This window comes from Felis catus, chromosome F1 (assembly GCF_018350175.1).
Source record: "Felis catus isolate Fca126 chromosome F1, F.catus_Fca126_mat1.0, whole genome shotgun sequence".
In the NCBI taxonomy this organism is placed as follows: Eukaryota; Metazoa; Chordata; class Mammalia; order Carnivora; family Felidae; genus Felis; species Felis catus.
Genome location: NC_058384.1, coordinates 35,211,592 through 35,226,380, shown reverse-complemented (window position 1 = coordinate 35,226,380; position 14,789 = coordinate 35,211,592). Strand labels below are relative to the sequence as shown.

Sequence of the window (14,789 nt, the reverse complement as noted above, 5' to 3'; positions counted from 1 at the left end):
GCTAATTTGTTTTTCAAAAGTACACCACACTTATTCTGCAAAGTACAACTGCCCTTATTTGCAAACATACCTCAGTTAAAACTTTTTTTTTGTTTGTTTTTCCTTGGCCATGTCAAGATTAGTTGGGAATAATTCTAGGCTGAGCTCTGAACGCGAGTATGAAACAGATGGATATCTTAGACTGGAAGACTGACGGATGCATAGAGTACTTTGGGAGGGTAGAGGAAGGGACAGGGTCTGATGTCGTAAGCAGGGAGGCTTCCTGGAAGAGGCGATGCCTGAGCAATGTACCAGAAGGGGTAAGATCTTAAGCCTAGCTCCACCTCCACAAACCCTGTGGTTTGGGGCTAGTTACTTAACTTCCCTAAACACAAGTTGCCTCACCTATAACTGGAATGAGAACATTTGGCTCACTATTTCATATCCCTGGGCTTTAAGGAAATTGCACTACCCTCCTTCCTTTTCCACTACCCTCTCCTTCTGCCTTATTGTCTGAACTCAGTTCAGTGTGGTTGTGGGGAGTACCCAAGGGTCACCCTTTGGGCCTCTTTGAGTTTTGGTTTACACTGTCTCCGTTGGTCACCCTGCCTGTAGCCATACCTCATCTAGGCTCCAACGGAGTCTGCCCACATGTCCATCCCATGCTGTGCATCTGCACACAGACACCTGCCAAGCATTTTAAATTCAACAAGTGTGCAGCCAAATTTGCTATTCCTTCCCTAAATCCTTCCCTTGACTTTGGAATGGATAGTTCTTCTAAACAGGGCCCCTGGTCTCACAGACACCAAACTTCTGAGTCATCTTGAACACTTTCTCCCCCACTTGTTCCTTATCTAATCAGTCACCGAATTCTGTGAGTTCTTCCTTTGAAACTTCTTTGATCAGAACAGACGCAAACACTTCAATGGCTATAGTAATCGTGTCAGGGGTTTTATAGAGTAACAAGGCTATTTCGTCATTATAGATTTATTAGTTTGAAGACGAAAAGACATTTCTATTCTCCAATCTTAACAGCCTGAACTATTGCATAGTTCGTAAAATTGGGTCTTTGCTCACGGTCACCTTCGCTGCGGCATCTTGCACACGACGTCCAACCTGTCCTTAGATTTCTCTGCTGAAGATGTTCAACAGTCCATCAACGCTTCTGAGTAGCAGAAGAGGAAGAAGCCTTGTGTTTAAGGCTCCCACGTCTCTTGCCAGACCATCTCTTGCCCTCTTCACCACTTCCTCCATGGTTGTAGTTCACTCCCCCATCTTCTCTGTAACCTTACTATTCTTGGAAGCAACTAACCTTGTTCTGACTGCAAACATGTGCTCATACCATACCTATCACCTCTCATATTTTTTTCCCTATTGCACTGATGATATTCATTCGTCATATTTAGCTGAATCACTAGGCCGTTGGCCTCCTCCACCCTGGTGGCCATGGTCTTTTCTCTCTTTTTGATCCCGCCCCCCACTCTACTGGCTCTGGCATTCTCATAGCACTTGTCCCATAACACCTCCGTTGTAGATCACAGAGTCATGAACGCAAGTTTTGGCACTTTCTTAATGCGCTTTGGAATACTATGTGCACCTCAGTTTATTAAACGTCTTTGATTTAGTCATTGTATGGTTTCTGGGACAGAGTGACAGCCATGTTCCCTAACCTCTGCCAAAGTCATAGACCTACGTGCTATTTTTTAAAAATGTTGTCGACCTACTGACACAAACCTACCATTTTGGAATTGGAAAGCTCTGCAGAGACTATTTCATTTCCACTCCATGCTCTTTCTAAGTCAAAGTGGGAATGAGGCCTTAAGAGGCAGAGTGACTCATTGAGAACACACAGCTAGTTTCAGGAAGATCAGTTCTGAAGACTTGAGTCAACTGTTGACACCAGAAGCAGCTGGATTCCCTAAGCACCTCCCAAAGGTCCTAATTCAGCGTCCTCTCTTTAGAAGAAATCTTTGCCAACTGGTCCCAATAAAAAGAACGTTGTGTGGTAGAACTGGAGAAGTATAGGTTTTGGAATCACACAAACCGGATGTAGATTTGGGCCTGGTCACTTGTTGGCTGCATGGATTCTGGAAACTTGCTGAACCTTTCAGCGTCTGAAAAAGTGGACAGTGATTTCCACTTCTGGAAGTGGTGTTAGTAAAATGGGGTAATGTGTGTATGAAGCGTCTGGAACACATTTATTTATTTATTTATTTATTTATTTATTTATTTATTTATTTATGTGTATTTATCTCGGAGAGGGAGAGACAGAGTGCTATCGCAGAAGGGGCAGAGAGAGAGAGAGAGAGAGAGAGAGAGAGAGAGACAGAAGCCGGGGCAGGCTCCAGGCTGTCAGCACAAAACCCCCGAACTGTGAAATCATGACCTGGGCCAAAGTCGGATGCGTAACCAACTGAGCCACCCAGGCACCCCTGAAGCCATTGTTTAAAAGATTCCTTGTAACTTACCAAATTGCATATTTCATTTTTCTCAATGCATAGGTTTTTATAGCATCTTTTTTCTAAATTGAGTAAATGGGTACTGGATTCCTTTCTTTCCCTTTGCCCTCAAAATGTTGAAATTTTGGGTGGTCACAGTATTACCCAGTTGTTCTTGGAAAAGTTCCTTTTTTTTTTTCTTTATTATCGAGAACAAAATATTTTGGAAGGTGAGTGTAGCTAAACCGGGTGTTAAAGATCTTTTTTAGAAAACCCTTTTCAGAGCTCATTGTTTTCCTGGATAAAAAGGTATTACATTCACTTAATAAACAGAAAGTGCTAACGGGCCTCAAAGTTTTCTGACAGGTCTTAAGGTAGTGGCCTTGACCTTCAGATCTTTTTCATGATGCCACCTTGCCTTTCACACCAATTTGCCTATAAATGTAGGACAGAAGGGGATGGTGGTTAAGGTCACGGGAGCCTCTTAGGGAGAATACATGAAGATCTGGTATGAATTCCAGAACACTGCTGGGCCCTGATATACTTTGTTTTTATTTCACATATGGGAGTAAAACCAAGGTGTTTTAATATCAAGTATGAGGGTCACGGTAGATAACTTTAAGTGTCCCTGCCCAACTTCTAAAGTCTACAATGTTTGGGCTTTTTTTTTTTTTTAAAGTTTATTTATTTTGAGAGAGAGCGAGCGAGAGAGCAAGAGAGAGTGCAGAAGCGGGGGAGGGACAGAGAGAAAGGGTGAAAGGGAGAATCCCAATCAGGCTCTGCACTGTCAGGACAGAACCCAACTCCAACTCAGGGCTTGAACTCACAAACCAAGAGATCAAGAGTGGACGCTTAACTGACTAAGCCACCTGGGTGCCCCTAAACTCTAGAATGTTTTAATACTGATAGGTTTCCGTGAAAGCCTACAGGACTTCCTTTCCTGGAATGCCCATACAATTGGTTCTAGCACTGGGTGACACTGGGTTCATCCAGTTCACTACACTAAGCATGAGCCAGAGAAACTGGTATTGTCGAAACTGTTGTTTTCCTTCTTATAAATCTCATACTAACATAAAAAGAGTGATCAAAAGCATTTAGGAAAGAGTATCATGACAGGATGCCACAAATACCCCCCCCCCCCACAGCTGGTCCACGGACCAAGGCACATTTCCAAGTCAAGGATTTCACCTAAGATATTTGAGGGAATAGGAAAACCTAGGGTAGGCCTCTGCTAACCAGATCCAGGTGAATTACTAAAGGAAAATGTTCTTGGGGTTACTCTCCATGAAGAGGAGTAACCAGCCTTTCCATCAATGTCCTTTCCTGTTTCTGACAGGGACAGTGCTGGCCTGGTGAGGGTGGGAGTCCGGGGGGGGGGGATCATTACTCTGACCACCACCATGTAGATTTGTGTTTCTCAAACTGCTGCCCAGTTGGAATCACCAGGAATGCTCTAAATCATCCTGCTGCCCCCTTCCGATCCCCAGAGATTCTAATCTAGCTAGTCTGAGGTGCAGTTTGAGCATCTGGAATTTTTAAAAGCTACCCACGTGATTCCAATGTGTAGCTAGTATCGCAATGCACTGGCATATACGTAAAGTCTTCCAACAAACTTTCCTCTTAAAACCACCACCCTATCATTTCGTTTTCTGGCGTTTGGTTTCTGTTTTGGCATTTTTCTCCCCACCCAACACACACGCGCACACACACACACCCGCAGGACGGTGAATTTCTCCCAGCAGTCGGACTGAAATCGTCCCAAAGTGGAATTCATGAGCTGTCCTTGGTAAATGAGAACGCTGGCGAGGAAAGTGATTCCCGCCCAAGCATAGTATGAACAATGGCCACTCCTTGCTGTGCTGCTCGACCTTTCTTGGGCCATTTCCCACTTGCAGTTTTCAGATTAGGGACTGTCCTGGGAGACCACACAACATTTTTTTTTTTTTTTCCTATTCTGGTTGGCATTTGACAGACCTCTAGTTGAAGGCACCAGGTCCCTGGGCGGGCACTCTGTCAGCCTCCAAGAGCTACCTCCGAATCCAAGGCACCCTCCTTTCCGCCTCAAGACCGCTTACTTTCCTGGTAACCTAACTGAGATTCCTGGGGAACCAAGCCAACGCCACTCGCTTCTCCTCCGTTCCCCCCAGTTTTTTACTTGGAAGGCAGATATTTACATTTGCAGATGGGAGCTCATCGCAGGCCCCACCCCAGCAAAGAGAAAAAGCGAGCCCCTCTCCCGGCCCCTTATCCGCCTTTCCAAGTCTGGGATCCCTGGGGGCGGGTGACGCGAGAGCCCCCGCCCTCGCCCTCGCCCTGCCCGGCACCTGGTGCAGCAAACTCCCCCACCCGTCTCTTTGCCCCACCCTTGGTGATTCAGAGCGCCAGCCCCGCCCAGGCGCTAATTTAACTCGCCTGGCGGAACCGTCGGGCGCTGCTGCTACTTACGGCTCCTTGCTGGAGCCGCTTGGACTCGCTCCGGGTCCCCGTCCCCGCGCGCCATGGGTCCCGCGCGGCGGAGCGTCCCCGCAGCGCTGCGTTTCCTTGGCGGGCTAAGCGTGCCGCTGCTGCTGCTGCTGTGTCCACCCGCCGCGCAGGGTGAGCGGGGGACCCGGGTGGGGGGGGGCAGCCCCCCTGGGTGAGCCCTTAGTCCGCGTGGGAGGGGCTGGATCCGTCTCCGCGGAGACCGGGAAGTCTGGGGACCCGGGGGAGGTGAAGAATGCGGGCACGGGTAATTGTTCCCGTAATCCCCTACCCTTGAGGCTCAGAGCTCCCACTAGCACGACCCCTTGGGGACAGGGAGAGGATCGCCGCTGCTAAACTGCAAGTTTTGGGGTCTTGCGGTGCCGGCCCCCAGCTCGCGTGGCTTTAGGAGTGAGGCGTGGACGGTTGAGGAAGCGCGGGCTGAGTCTGCGGAGCAGCCGAACACGAGGAACCCAAAGGGCAGGGCTCAAAGAGTGAATGCTCAGCCTCCCCTCCCCCCCCAAAACATCTCTTTAAGGGTGGGTGGCCAAAGAGTTGACCACTCTCACCTTTTACACAGTTGGGTGCCACACGGGACGCTACAAGTTTGCGCGTCTTCTTTGGGTAGTAACGTCCGGAGGGGGCGTCTGTCTTCATTGTGCGCCTAGCAACTGTATGCGTGTTCTAAACCACTTTACAAACAAAATAATGAAGGGAAAGGGTTCCTTCCTTATTTTAGCACTGAATTAATTGACAAGAATGGCAGCCTAGCAAGTTCCTGGATGGAACTTGGAAGGTCAGCGCTGGATGGAACTGTTACATGTGTATCAAAAGCCCTTGCCGCTTCCCTTACTCCTCTGGGAAAAGGTATGTTGCTGTGAATTGAAAAGTATTAATTCCTTCAGTGCTTTTTTTCTTTTTTTTTTTTTTCTCCCTAGGTGGCTGCAGCTTGCCCCCAGAGGTACCTAATGCCCACCCAACTCTGAGTGATGGTGATCTTAAGAGTTTTCCTGAAGGAACCACAGTAACATACAAATGTAATGAAGGCTTTGTAAAAGTCCCTGGCAAGCCAGACTCCGTGATCTGTCTTGGTAACAATCAATGGTCGGAGGTGGCAGCATTTTGTAACCGTAAGTTCTTAATTTTTTGGTATGTAAGTTATGGGAATGGAATGTATCTTGTTAGCTTAATTTTATCCCTCTTCGCAGTGACTGGTAATTGATAGTTTTCAAGCATTATTAAACCCCAGGGTATAGCTGGCACTTTACCCTGCAGCTAATTGACTGTCATTACTTCCCAGAATAGGTCCTGCTTCTTCGTTAACAGGTTTGGGGTTTCTGTTGTTTTTTGTTTGTTTGTTTTGTTTTTTTGTGGGTTTTTTTTTTGTTTTTGTTGTTGTTTCCCCCTAATGCTGTACCTCCTGAAATAATAGAGAAAATAAACAATAGGTACAACGTAGGAAGTAAATTATGTATGTTTGGCAATCACCTTGAGACACGTAACAGAGGTCTGTTTTCTTAAATTTCATTTTGGAAGGTAGGACTTAGCGAATACCACTCTGTGGTGGTGTTTTAAAAAGTTCTCTGTTTTTACCTCCAAATCTATCATTAGAGGCATAGTCCTGCATTAGCTTTGACATATACAAGTAAACATAAAGGTAAGACTTGGTTCCTAGCTTTGGACAACCTACAGTAATAGAAGGTACATAAATACAGGACCTGCCGCAAGTGTTTTTTGCAACCAGGTGTGAAATCAGCTTTAACTTTTTGTTTTTACGTATCCATGATTTCAGAAGGCAGTGTGTTGAAGTAAGTAGGCCTTTGAGCATGCATCAAGTTTTAGAGTTTATAACCCTTCTACATATATTGAGTTGGGTGGGGACCCTTCCCCCCATTTTACAGCTGGAAAACAGTCCCCCAGAAGTGAGATAACTTCTTGAGATCAGCAGTTCTTTTGCACGAGAGCCAACGTCTGAACTTGAGCCTTTGGACTAGACATCCAATGTCCCTTCCACGATCCCATGCTTCTCCAAATTCACAATTGCCCAGACATTTCCAGTTAATACTTTTATGTACATTATCGGCCCATCTGATCCTTGGCCTCCTGGGTTGTTAGGATTAAATGAGTTTTTGCATGTGTAAGACATTTAGAAGTATTCAACAAATATTAGCTATTACTGTCACTGGTATTGTCATTGCCCAGGACATTAGCCCAGGAGTCTGGAAATACTGTTTTTCATCTGATCTCCTCCCCATCCTCCATAGGGCACATAAGTGTCAGTGCCAGAACTGTGCCAGCAATTTAAATGGGTTCTACTTCCTGCATTGTGGGCATAGTGATATCTACATACCCAATTTACTTCATAAGCATACGTGTGAATATGCTCGATGTGCTGTAAATGTCATAGTCATATTAATATGGTCAAATACCAAATATGTACAAAGAAGTACCGAAAAAGGCATGATGTAAAGGATCAAATAATTCTGGATAATTAAACATAGATTATAAAACAAAGTGATGTTACCTATGTTGTTGCTTTTGTTAATACTTTCAGGTAGCTGCGATGTTCCACCCAGGCTACGTTTTGCATCGCTCAAGAGGTCTTTTAGCAAACAGAATTATTTCCCCGAGGGTTTCGTTGTGGAATATGATTGCCGTCCGGGCTACAGAAGGAACCAAACTCTCTCAGACAAACTAACTTGCCTTCAGAATTTTACGTGGTCCACACCAGATGAATTTTGTAAAAGTGAGTATAATTTTACAGAGTATTCGCAATCACACGGTATTTGGGGAAATAGTATTTCTTCCTTCATTCATGCCAGAAGTCTACGTGTGCCTGTCATTATTTAGAATTTCTGAAAAGAACCATTAATTTTATTTTAAATTAGGCAAACTAAATACTCGTGAGAGGGGCGCCTGGGTGGCGCAGTCGGTTAAGCGTCCGACTTCAGCCAGGTCACGATCTCGCGGTTCGGGAGTTCGAGCCCCGTGTCAGGCTCTGGGCTGATGGCTCAGAGTCTGGAGCCTGTTTCCGATTCTGTGTCTCCCTCTCTCTCTGCCCCTCCCCCGTTCATGCTCTGTCTCTCTCTGTCCCAAAAATAAATAAACGTTGAAAAAAAAAATTAAAAAAAAAAAATACTCGTGAGATAGGAATATTAATTAACTCACACATTTCACATTTAATTAGTTTAAGGCCACCTCAGATGTAATGAGTGTATATTCTAAATATGTTATTTGAAACTTACCATATGAAAGCAGGGTATGAAACATCTACGGATAAGAAGTGACAATGCATTTGCATAGATGTGCCTGATAATCTAATGAAAAAATAAATTTGTGCTCTCTTCTAGAAAAATCCTGTCCTACTCCTGGAGATATAACACATGGTCATGTCAGTATAACAACTGACATATTATATGGTGCATCTATTTCCTTCTCGTGTGACACAGGGTACGTCTGGGCATAGTTTGTATTTATACTCTCTATTTAATTAGTGTGAAAACAGGATGGAAGGTGTAAGTGTTTACATTTGTGGTCAGTGTTTTCAAGCTAGTCTCCATAAAACGAGTCTTCTGCTCAAAGATCTTTTATCATGAGCTCATCACAGTTACGTGTAATAAAATGGGGCAAGAAAAGACAATTTCTTGTAACATCAAATTCCCTCAGTTGCTAGATTTCAGTACGTCTATGATTCACTAGAACGTTTTAAATGTGATTGGCAAAGGAAGAAAAACATGTTTGCACTTGTAGAAATTAAGTCCTTCAACGGTTCAAAAGAAACCAGTCCTTAATTTGCCTAAATTTACCATATTTTCTTCTATATGCAAATGGCCTGTTAGAAAGTATGATGTGTAAAAGACATTTATTCCTAGTGTGAAAATACCATTCTGCCCTGAGGTCTTTTCTAAGTCCCATATGTACGGAAGAGGAACTCACTCATTGAGTATCATCAGTGTCTCAGACACTTCTGGAAACTTTATGTTCATTTTCTCATTGAATATCTGCGCATTGAATTATGATATTTTACTCTGTGTGTGTGTGTGTGTCCCTGCTCTTTAGAAAATAAAAATACCAGCATCACTTGTCTCCTGTATGAAACAGAGATGTTTGGATCATTAATATGATTAATATCAAATCTGGGGAGTACTTTGAACCCTTAAAATATGTTCTGTTATTCTGTGAACGCCTTATTGATCGTTTTAGCGTTCAGAAATATAAAATATCCAAACATCTGTATCACCGTAAAATGTTTCAAAACACTTTCATGTTCTCTCACACGGACTCCCCCCAAATCAAAAATGTTTTGCCTGTCTCCTACCTTTTCTTCGTTTGGATATCACCTTTTTAAAAGTAAATTTTTCTTTTCCTTTACACTGCCATGTAAACTTTGATCAACTATTGTCTCGTCTCCATCTACGGGGATAGTAAATATTTTAGGGGCGCCTGGGTGGCGCAGTTGGTTAAGCGTCCGACTTCAGCCAGGTCACGATCTCGCGGTCCGTGAGTTCGAGCCCCGCGTCAGGCTCTGGGCTGATGGCTCGGAGCCTGGAGCCTGTTTCTGATTCTGTGTCTCCCTCTCTCTCTGCCCCTCCCCCGTTCATGCACTGTCTCTCTCTGTCCCAAAAATAAATATATATATATATATATATATATATATATATATATATATATATATATTTTAAGGTGATAATTCTGGAGAATTTAAACGAAGTCAAACAGTGTGGATGAGACCTAACTTTTCTTTCCATTCATTGTTTTAGGTATAGGCTAGTAGGTTCAGCTTTTAGTTACTGTTCCCTTGCAGACCAGGCTGTGGAGTGGAGTGACCCATTGCCAAAATGCGAAGGTAAGACTGAAAAAAACCTAAGTGCTCTGGTGGTAAGGCTGAATAATCAGTGGTAAATTACGCTCTTATTTCTTTTTTAAGTTTATTTATTTTTGAGAGAGACGAAGACAGCGCAAGTGGTGGGGGTGGGGTGGGCAGAGAGAGAGGGAGAGGGAGAGGGAGAATCCCAAGCAGCTCTGTGTTGTCAGCGCAGAGTTGGATGCGGGGCTTGAACTCATGAAACTGGAAGATCATGACCTGAGCCGAACGAAACCAAGAGTCGGTGCTTAACCGACTAAGCCACCCAGGCGCCCCTGCGTTACTTTCTCTCATTAAGAATTATCCACAGTGTATATTTGTAGTACCCTTACTTTCCAATGTAGGAATGTCTTAGCTACTTTATCAGTAATGTATCTTACTTTATTAGTTATGGAGATAAAGGATTAAAAACCCAACAAACTCCTAAACACACACACACACACACACACACACACACACACAAGCCAACAAACTGAGATATGTATTGTGCTCAGTTGTACATTATCCTACCTTTCCTTCTAACAATCAAGCAAAATAGATACAGAGTTTTTCTTCCCCCACAATTTTTAATTTTATGGATTAAAATACTTTTTATCAGAGAATCTATATGATCTGACCCTACATCCCAACATAAGTGGCAAGAGAAGGCATTTAACCCAGACTTCTGGATTCAAATCCATTATTTTTCTAAAACCCAGTGTTGCCTATCTGCCTCTTGTGGGATTATGAGCTGAGCTAATTATCAATAAATGTTTTCAAGTGTGATTTATTTTTCATCATTAGAGAAATAAGGTTATACAATATAGAAGAAATATGATTTCTGCACTTGAGGATCTTATCTGCTAAAAGGGAGGTAGGGCACAGAAATAATATCATAAATACAAGTATCAAGCCAAATTTATATCCACTCTAGACATAGGTCTCCTGAAAATTGAGAGGGGTAAAACCCATGGAACATATTTCTTTTTTCTTCTTAAGAAAAAATGTAGCATTTAAAAATGTAGACTTGAGGGGCGCCTGGGTGGCGCAGTCGGTTGAGCGTCCGACTTCAGCCAGGTCACGATCTCGCGGTCCGTGAGTTCGAGCCCCGCGTCAGGCTCTGGGCTGATGGCTCAGAGCCTGGAGCCTGTTTCCGATTCTGTGTCTCCCTCTCTCTCTGCCCCTCCCCCGTTCATGCTCTGTCTCTCTCTGTCCCCAAAAAAAAAAAAAAAACGTTGTAAAAATGTAGACTTGAGGGGTACCCGAGTGGGTGCGGTTGGCTGAGTTCTGGCTCTTGTCTTTGGCTCAGGTCATGATCTCACGGTTCGTGAGACTGAGCCCCACATCGGGCTGCATGCAAACAGTGCACAGCCTGCTTGGGATTCTCTCTCTGCCTCTCTCTCTGCCTTTCTCTCTCTCTCTGTCTCTGTCTCTATCTCATTCTCTCTCTCTCTCTCTTTCAAAAATAAACATTTCTTGAAAACTTTTAAAATGTAGGCTTTATTTCTCCCATCTTTGCTAAAATCATTGCTAAGTTCAGGTTTTTGGTGTTATTAGGAGCAGGAAACTAGAATAGACTTAGCGTAATTTGTCCAGCACGTATTGATGGGCACACTGTAGTAGGCAATGTGTGGGGTCAGTTGATATGAAGACAAATAAATTGAAGCCTTGCCAGCCAAGAGCTTACAGGAGTAAGCTGATCACACCCACACCCTCCTTGTGCTCACTCCACCCTCCTCTCTCTGCTACATCTTTGTCTCGTTGTTATTACTTCGAAAATTTTAGCATTACTGCCCCCCACCATCTTTCCCATTTCCACCATCCAGCAGGGGATGTTGTGCATGACACTAGAGTAAGTTTGGACGGCAAAGAGGAACCAGACTGTATTTTTTTCCTGACACAGACAACTTGTCCAGGAGTTTGGACAAGCAGTCTCCTGGTCTGAGGCTGCGATCTTCACAAGCAACTGCTGTCAGGAACTTCACAGACATGTGGACACCAAGCACGTAACCCAGCACAGTAGAGCTTCTGCACTGCAAACACACTTTCTCTTCATGTTTGGCCAGGGCTGGGCCACAGTCCTACTCCCTGTCTGGTAACTTGAACTCCATTTTCCTCTTTGACTGGGGTTCCTGTTTTCCTCTTTGATTGTTCTATCCATTTCGCAGTTCAGCAACCACGGACACCTGTGTCTTGCAAAAAAGGAGCCCTTTTTCCTAAAAAAAAAAAAAAACCTGTGCCTTCAGCTATCCCTATAAAGCCCAGTTCTTTTAGGCTCTGATTCTGATTTTCCACGTGACTTAATTTTTCTGTTTGGACAATGCCAAAGGATGAAGTGGAAAATACATATTCTTAAACAGTGAGCTGCCTCACCTTAAGTACACAGCCGTGGCCTCTGGACACACCAGAGTGCTTTAATGTCAGCGTGTAGATTGAGGAAGAAAAGAAAAGGTTAAGGTCAAGATGTGTCCTTGGTTATACATCAAACTTCGGTAGTGCTTGGTCCTTTCTGAATGAAGCTTCAATGTCAGAAGGATCTGTTTTCCTATCTTTCTCCCAATGTTTTCTTTTCTTTTTTTTTTTTTTTAATTTTTATTGTTTATTTATTTCTGAGAGTGAGAGAGAGAGAGAGACAGAGTGTGAGCAGGGGAGGTGCAGAGAGAGAGAGGGAGACACAGAATCCGAAGCAGGCTCCAGGCTCTGAGCTGACAGCTCAGAGCCCGACATGGGGCTCAAACCCAAGGACCGCAAGACCATGACCTGAGCAGAAGTTGGACGCTCAACCGATTGAGCCACCCGGGTGCCCTTCCCAATGTTTCCTTTTTTCAGAAGTACCTTTAGTGAACTGCTATCCCCTGCAATCCTGGAATATATCTGTATAATATCTGCCATCCAAGACCCATCCCATTATCTTCACCTCCCACTTCTAATCACTAAATCGTTTTGCTTTATCTCCTTAATATACTTCCAAACCTGTGTCTTATCCTCCATCTGTATGACTTCTGTGTGGTTGATTATCCTTCATCTGGACTCTTGCAGTAAGGGCCACTCCTAACATTTTCAAGGGCCCAGAGCAAATCTAAATGGAGGTTCGTGACCTAAGACCCAATCTGTCTCAAATAGGTATCCCCTTCTGTCGCTGTGAGAAGTCTCTGATGCCTGTCAATGGACCACTCGGCCCACACACCCAAGCCATGCGCCCTGTGACCTTTTTTTCCCACTCCACTGAGCTTTGGGTTGCAGATGTACACATCGACAGTATAGACCATTCTCAACAATCGGGACCATGTGATTGCTTCCACAGCATATATACTAAAATTGGGACGATACAGAGATGAGCGTGGCCCTTGCTCAAGGATGACACACAAATTTGTGAAGTGTTCCATATTAAAAAAAAAAAAAATAGAATACAGACCAGGAGAAGGGACCTTTCAGGCCCTGCAAAGGGTGCTGGCACAGGGAATTCTGGGCCAGTTCCTAGAGCGTGATTTATAGTGGGAGTGGAGGGGGAGCTCGCAGTGAGCACGCCTTCGTGCCCTGCAGATATCCCACCCAGTAGGGAGAGGCACAGTCAGAGGAGGGCCACAGCGTGGCATTTTAAAGTGTGGGAGCCAGGGGCGTCTGGGTGGCTCACTTGGTTCAGCATCCAACTTCGGCTCAGGTCGTGATCTCGTGGTTTGTGAGTTTGAGCCCCACATCTGTGCTGATGGTGCAGAGCCTGCTTGGGAGTCTCTCTCTCTCTCTCTCTCTCTCTCTCTCTCTCTCTCTCTCCCCTCTCTCTGCCCCTCCCCACCCCGTCTATCTCAAAATAAATAAAACTTAAAAAGAAAATAAAGTGTGGGAGCTAGGGCAAGAGTCCCCACTTGCCTGAGCTCAAAAGTGACACTGTTCGCAATGGCCCCATCCTCTATTCTTGTAATATTTCATTCACACGCTACCCAGAGTGATGCATCTGAAACACAAATGTGTCTCATCTCTTCCTTCTTTTTTTTTTTTTTCAACGTTTATTTATTTTTGGGACAGAGAGAGACAGAGCATGAACGGGGGAGGGGCAGAGAGAGAGGGAGACACAGAATCGGAAGCAGGCTCCAGGCTCTGAGCCATCAGCCCAGAGTCCGACGCGGGGCTCGAACTCACGGACCGCGAGATCGTGACCTGAGCTGAAGTCGGATGCTTAACCGACTGAGCCACCCAGGCGCCCCTCATCTCTTCCTTCTTAAAGCTGATCCTAGTCTCCTCATCACTTACAACGTCCAGACTCCTTGGTGAAGCATACAAGGCTAGCCGTGGCCTTCCTACTTCGTGCTTATGTCTTGCCTTCATACTTCACGCTGTACCCACGCTCACTGCCCTCCCGCTTTCCTTCTGTGACTGCCTCTGCCTGGAGTGTCCTTTGGCCCCTTCAAATGCAGGACTTCTCTTTTTTTTCTTATTGAGGGTTTGCTTTGATAGTCCTTCTAGAAGTTTCTCCTGACCTTCCAGCTGGTTAACTGTCCTTCTTCTCTCTTTCCACACCACGGAACACACTTCTGCCGAAAGTCTCCCTATCTTGTGTTAAAATTAAAATCTTTTGTATTTAATTAAAGATCAAATTAAAATCTTTTTTGTCACTCTGCTTGAAGACCCAGGACTTAATATCTTCTTTAGTTTTGCAATTCTGTTTCTAGAACAATGCCTGGTATGCATTAGGCACTCGGAAAATATCTGAACTGTACCGATGGTGATATGTGTTGTTATCAGACACCCAAGCCCAGAGCAAAGCAGACTAACTTGTTTTTGCTCCTTGCTTTGATCGATGGCCTAAAAGTAATTTATAAATTTTCTAGTATTCTCTGGTTACTTAAGGCCACTCGATGTATACAGGTGATCACATTGCTTTCCTGATTCAAGGAAAAAAAAATAACAAACGTCATGGCTCTAGAGAATGTGGAACCATTGCATTGTTTTTTTAATCAAGGCAACTTCTAGAGAGAGGTCTCTTTTTATAGTATAACCAGAGAGACTCTGCTTGTATTTGTTTGACATATTCCGCTGCTCAATAAATTTACGTGAAGTAAAAGGCTGTGAGT

The 14,789-nt window shown here is 44.4% G+C and overlaps 1 protein-coding gene and 1 pseudogene across 14 annotated transcripts in view; both read left to right on the top strand.

Annotated features, from left to right (window-relative positions):
- The first annotated feature begins 4,821 nt into the window (after positions 1-4,821).
- The window catches only part of CD55 (CD55 molecule (Cromer blood group)), a 32,931-nt gene continuing 22,963 nt past the window's right edge, over positions 4,822-14,789 (top strand). For 8 of the 14 annotated variants that reach the window (XM_045048692.1, XM_045048688.1, XM_045048691.1 and 5 more), the window contains exons 1-5: positions 4,826-5,012; positions 5,816-6,007; positions 7,432-7,623; positions 8,228-8,327; positions 9,638-9,723. In XM_045048692.1, coding sequence (XP_044904627.1) covers positions 4,916-5,012; positions 5,816-6,007; positions 7,432-7,623; positions 8,228-8,327; positions 9,638-9,723 — 667 coding nt within the window. In that variant the 5' untranslated portion in view covers positions 4,826-4,915. Of the gene's footprint in view, positions 5,013-5,815; positions 6,008-7,431; positions 7,624-8,227; positions 8,328-9,637; positions 9,724-14,789 lie in introns of all 14 variants that reach the window. The other 6 variants (XM_045048689.1, XR_006591629.1, XM_045048697.1 and 3 more) reach the window with 4 other exon arrangements.
- On the top strand, positions 13,013-13,112 carry LOC111558491 (annotated as a pseudogene).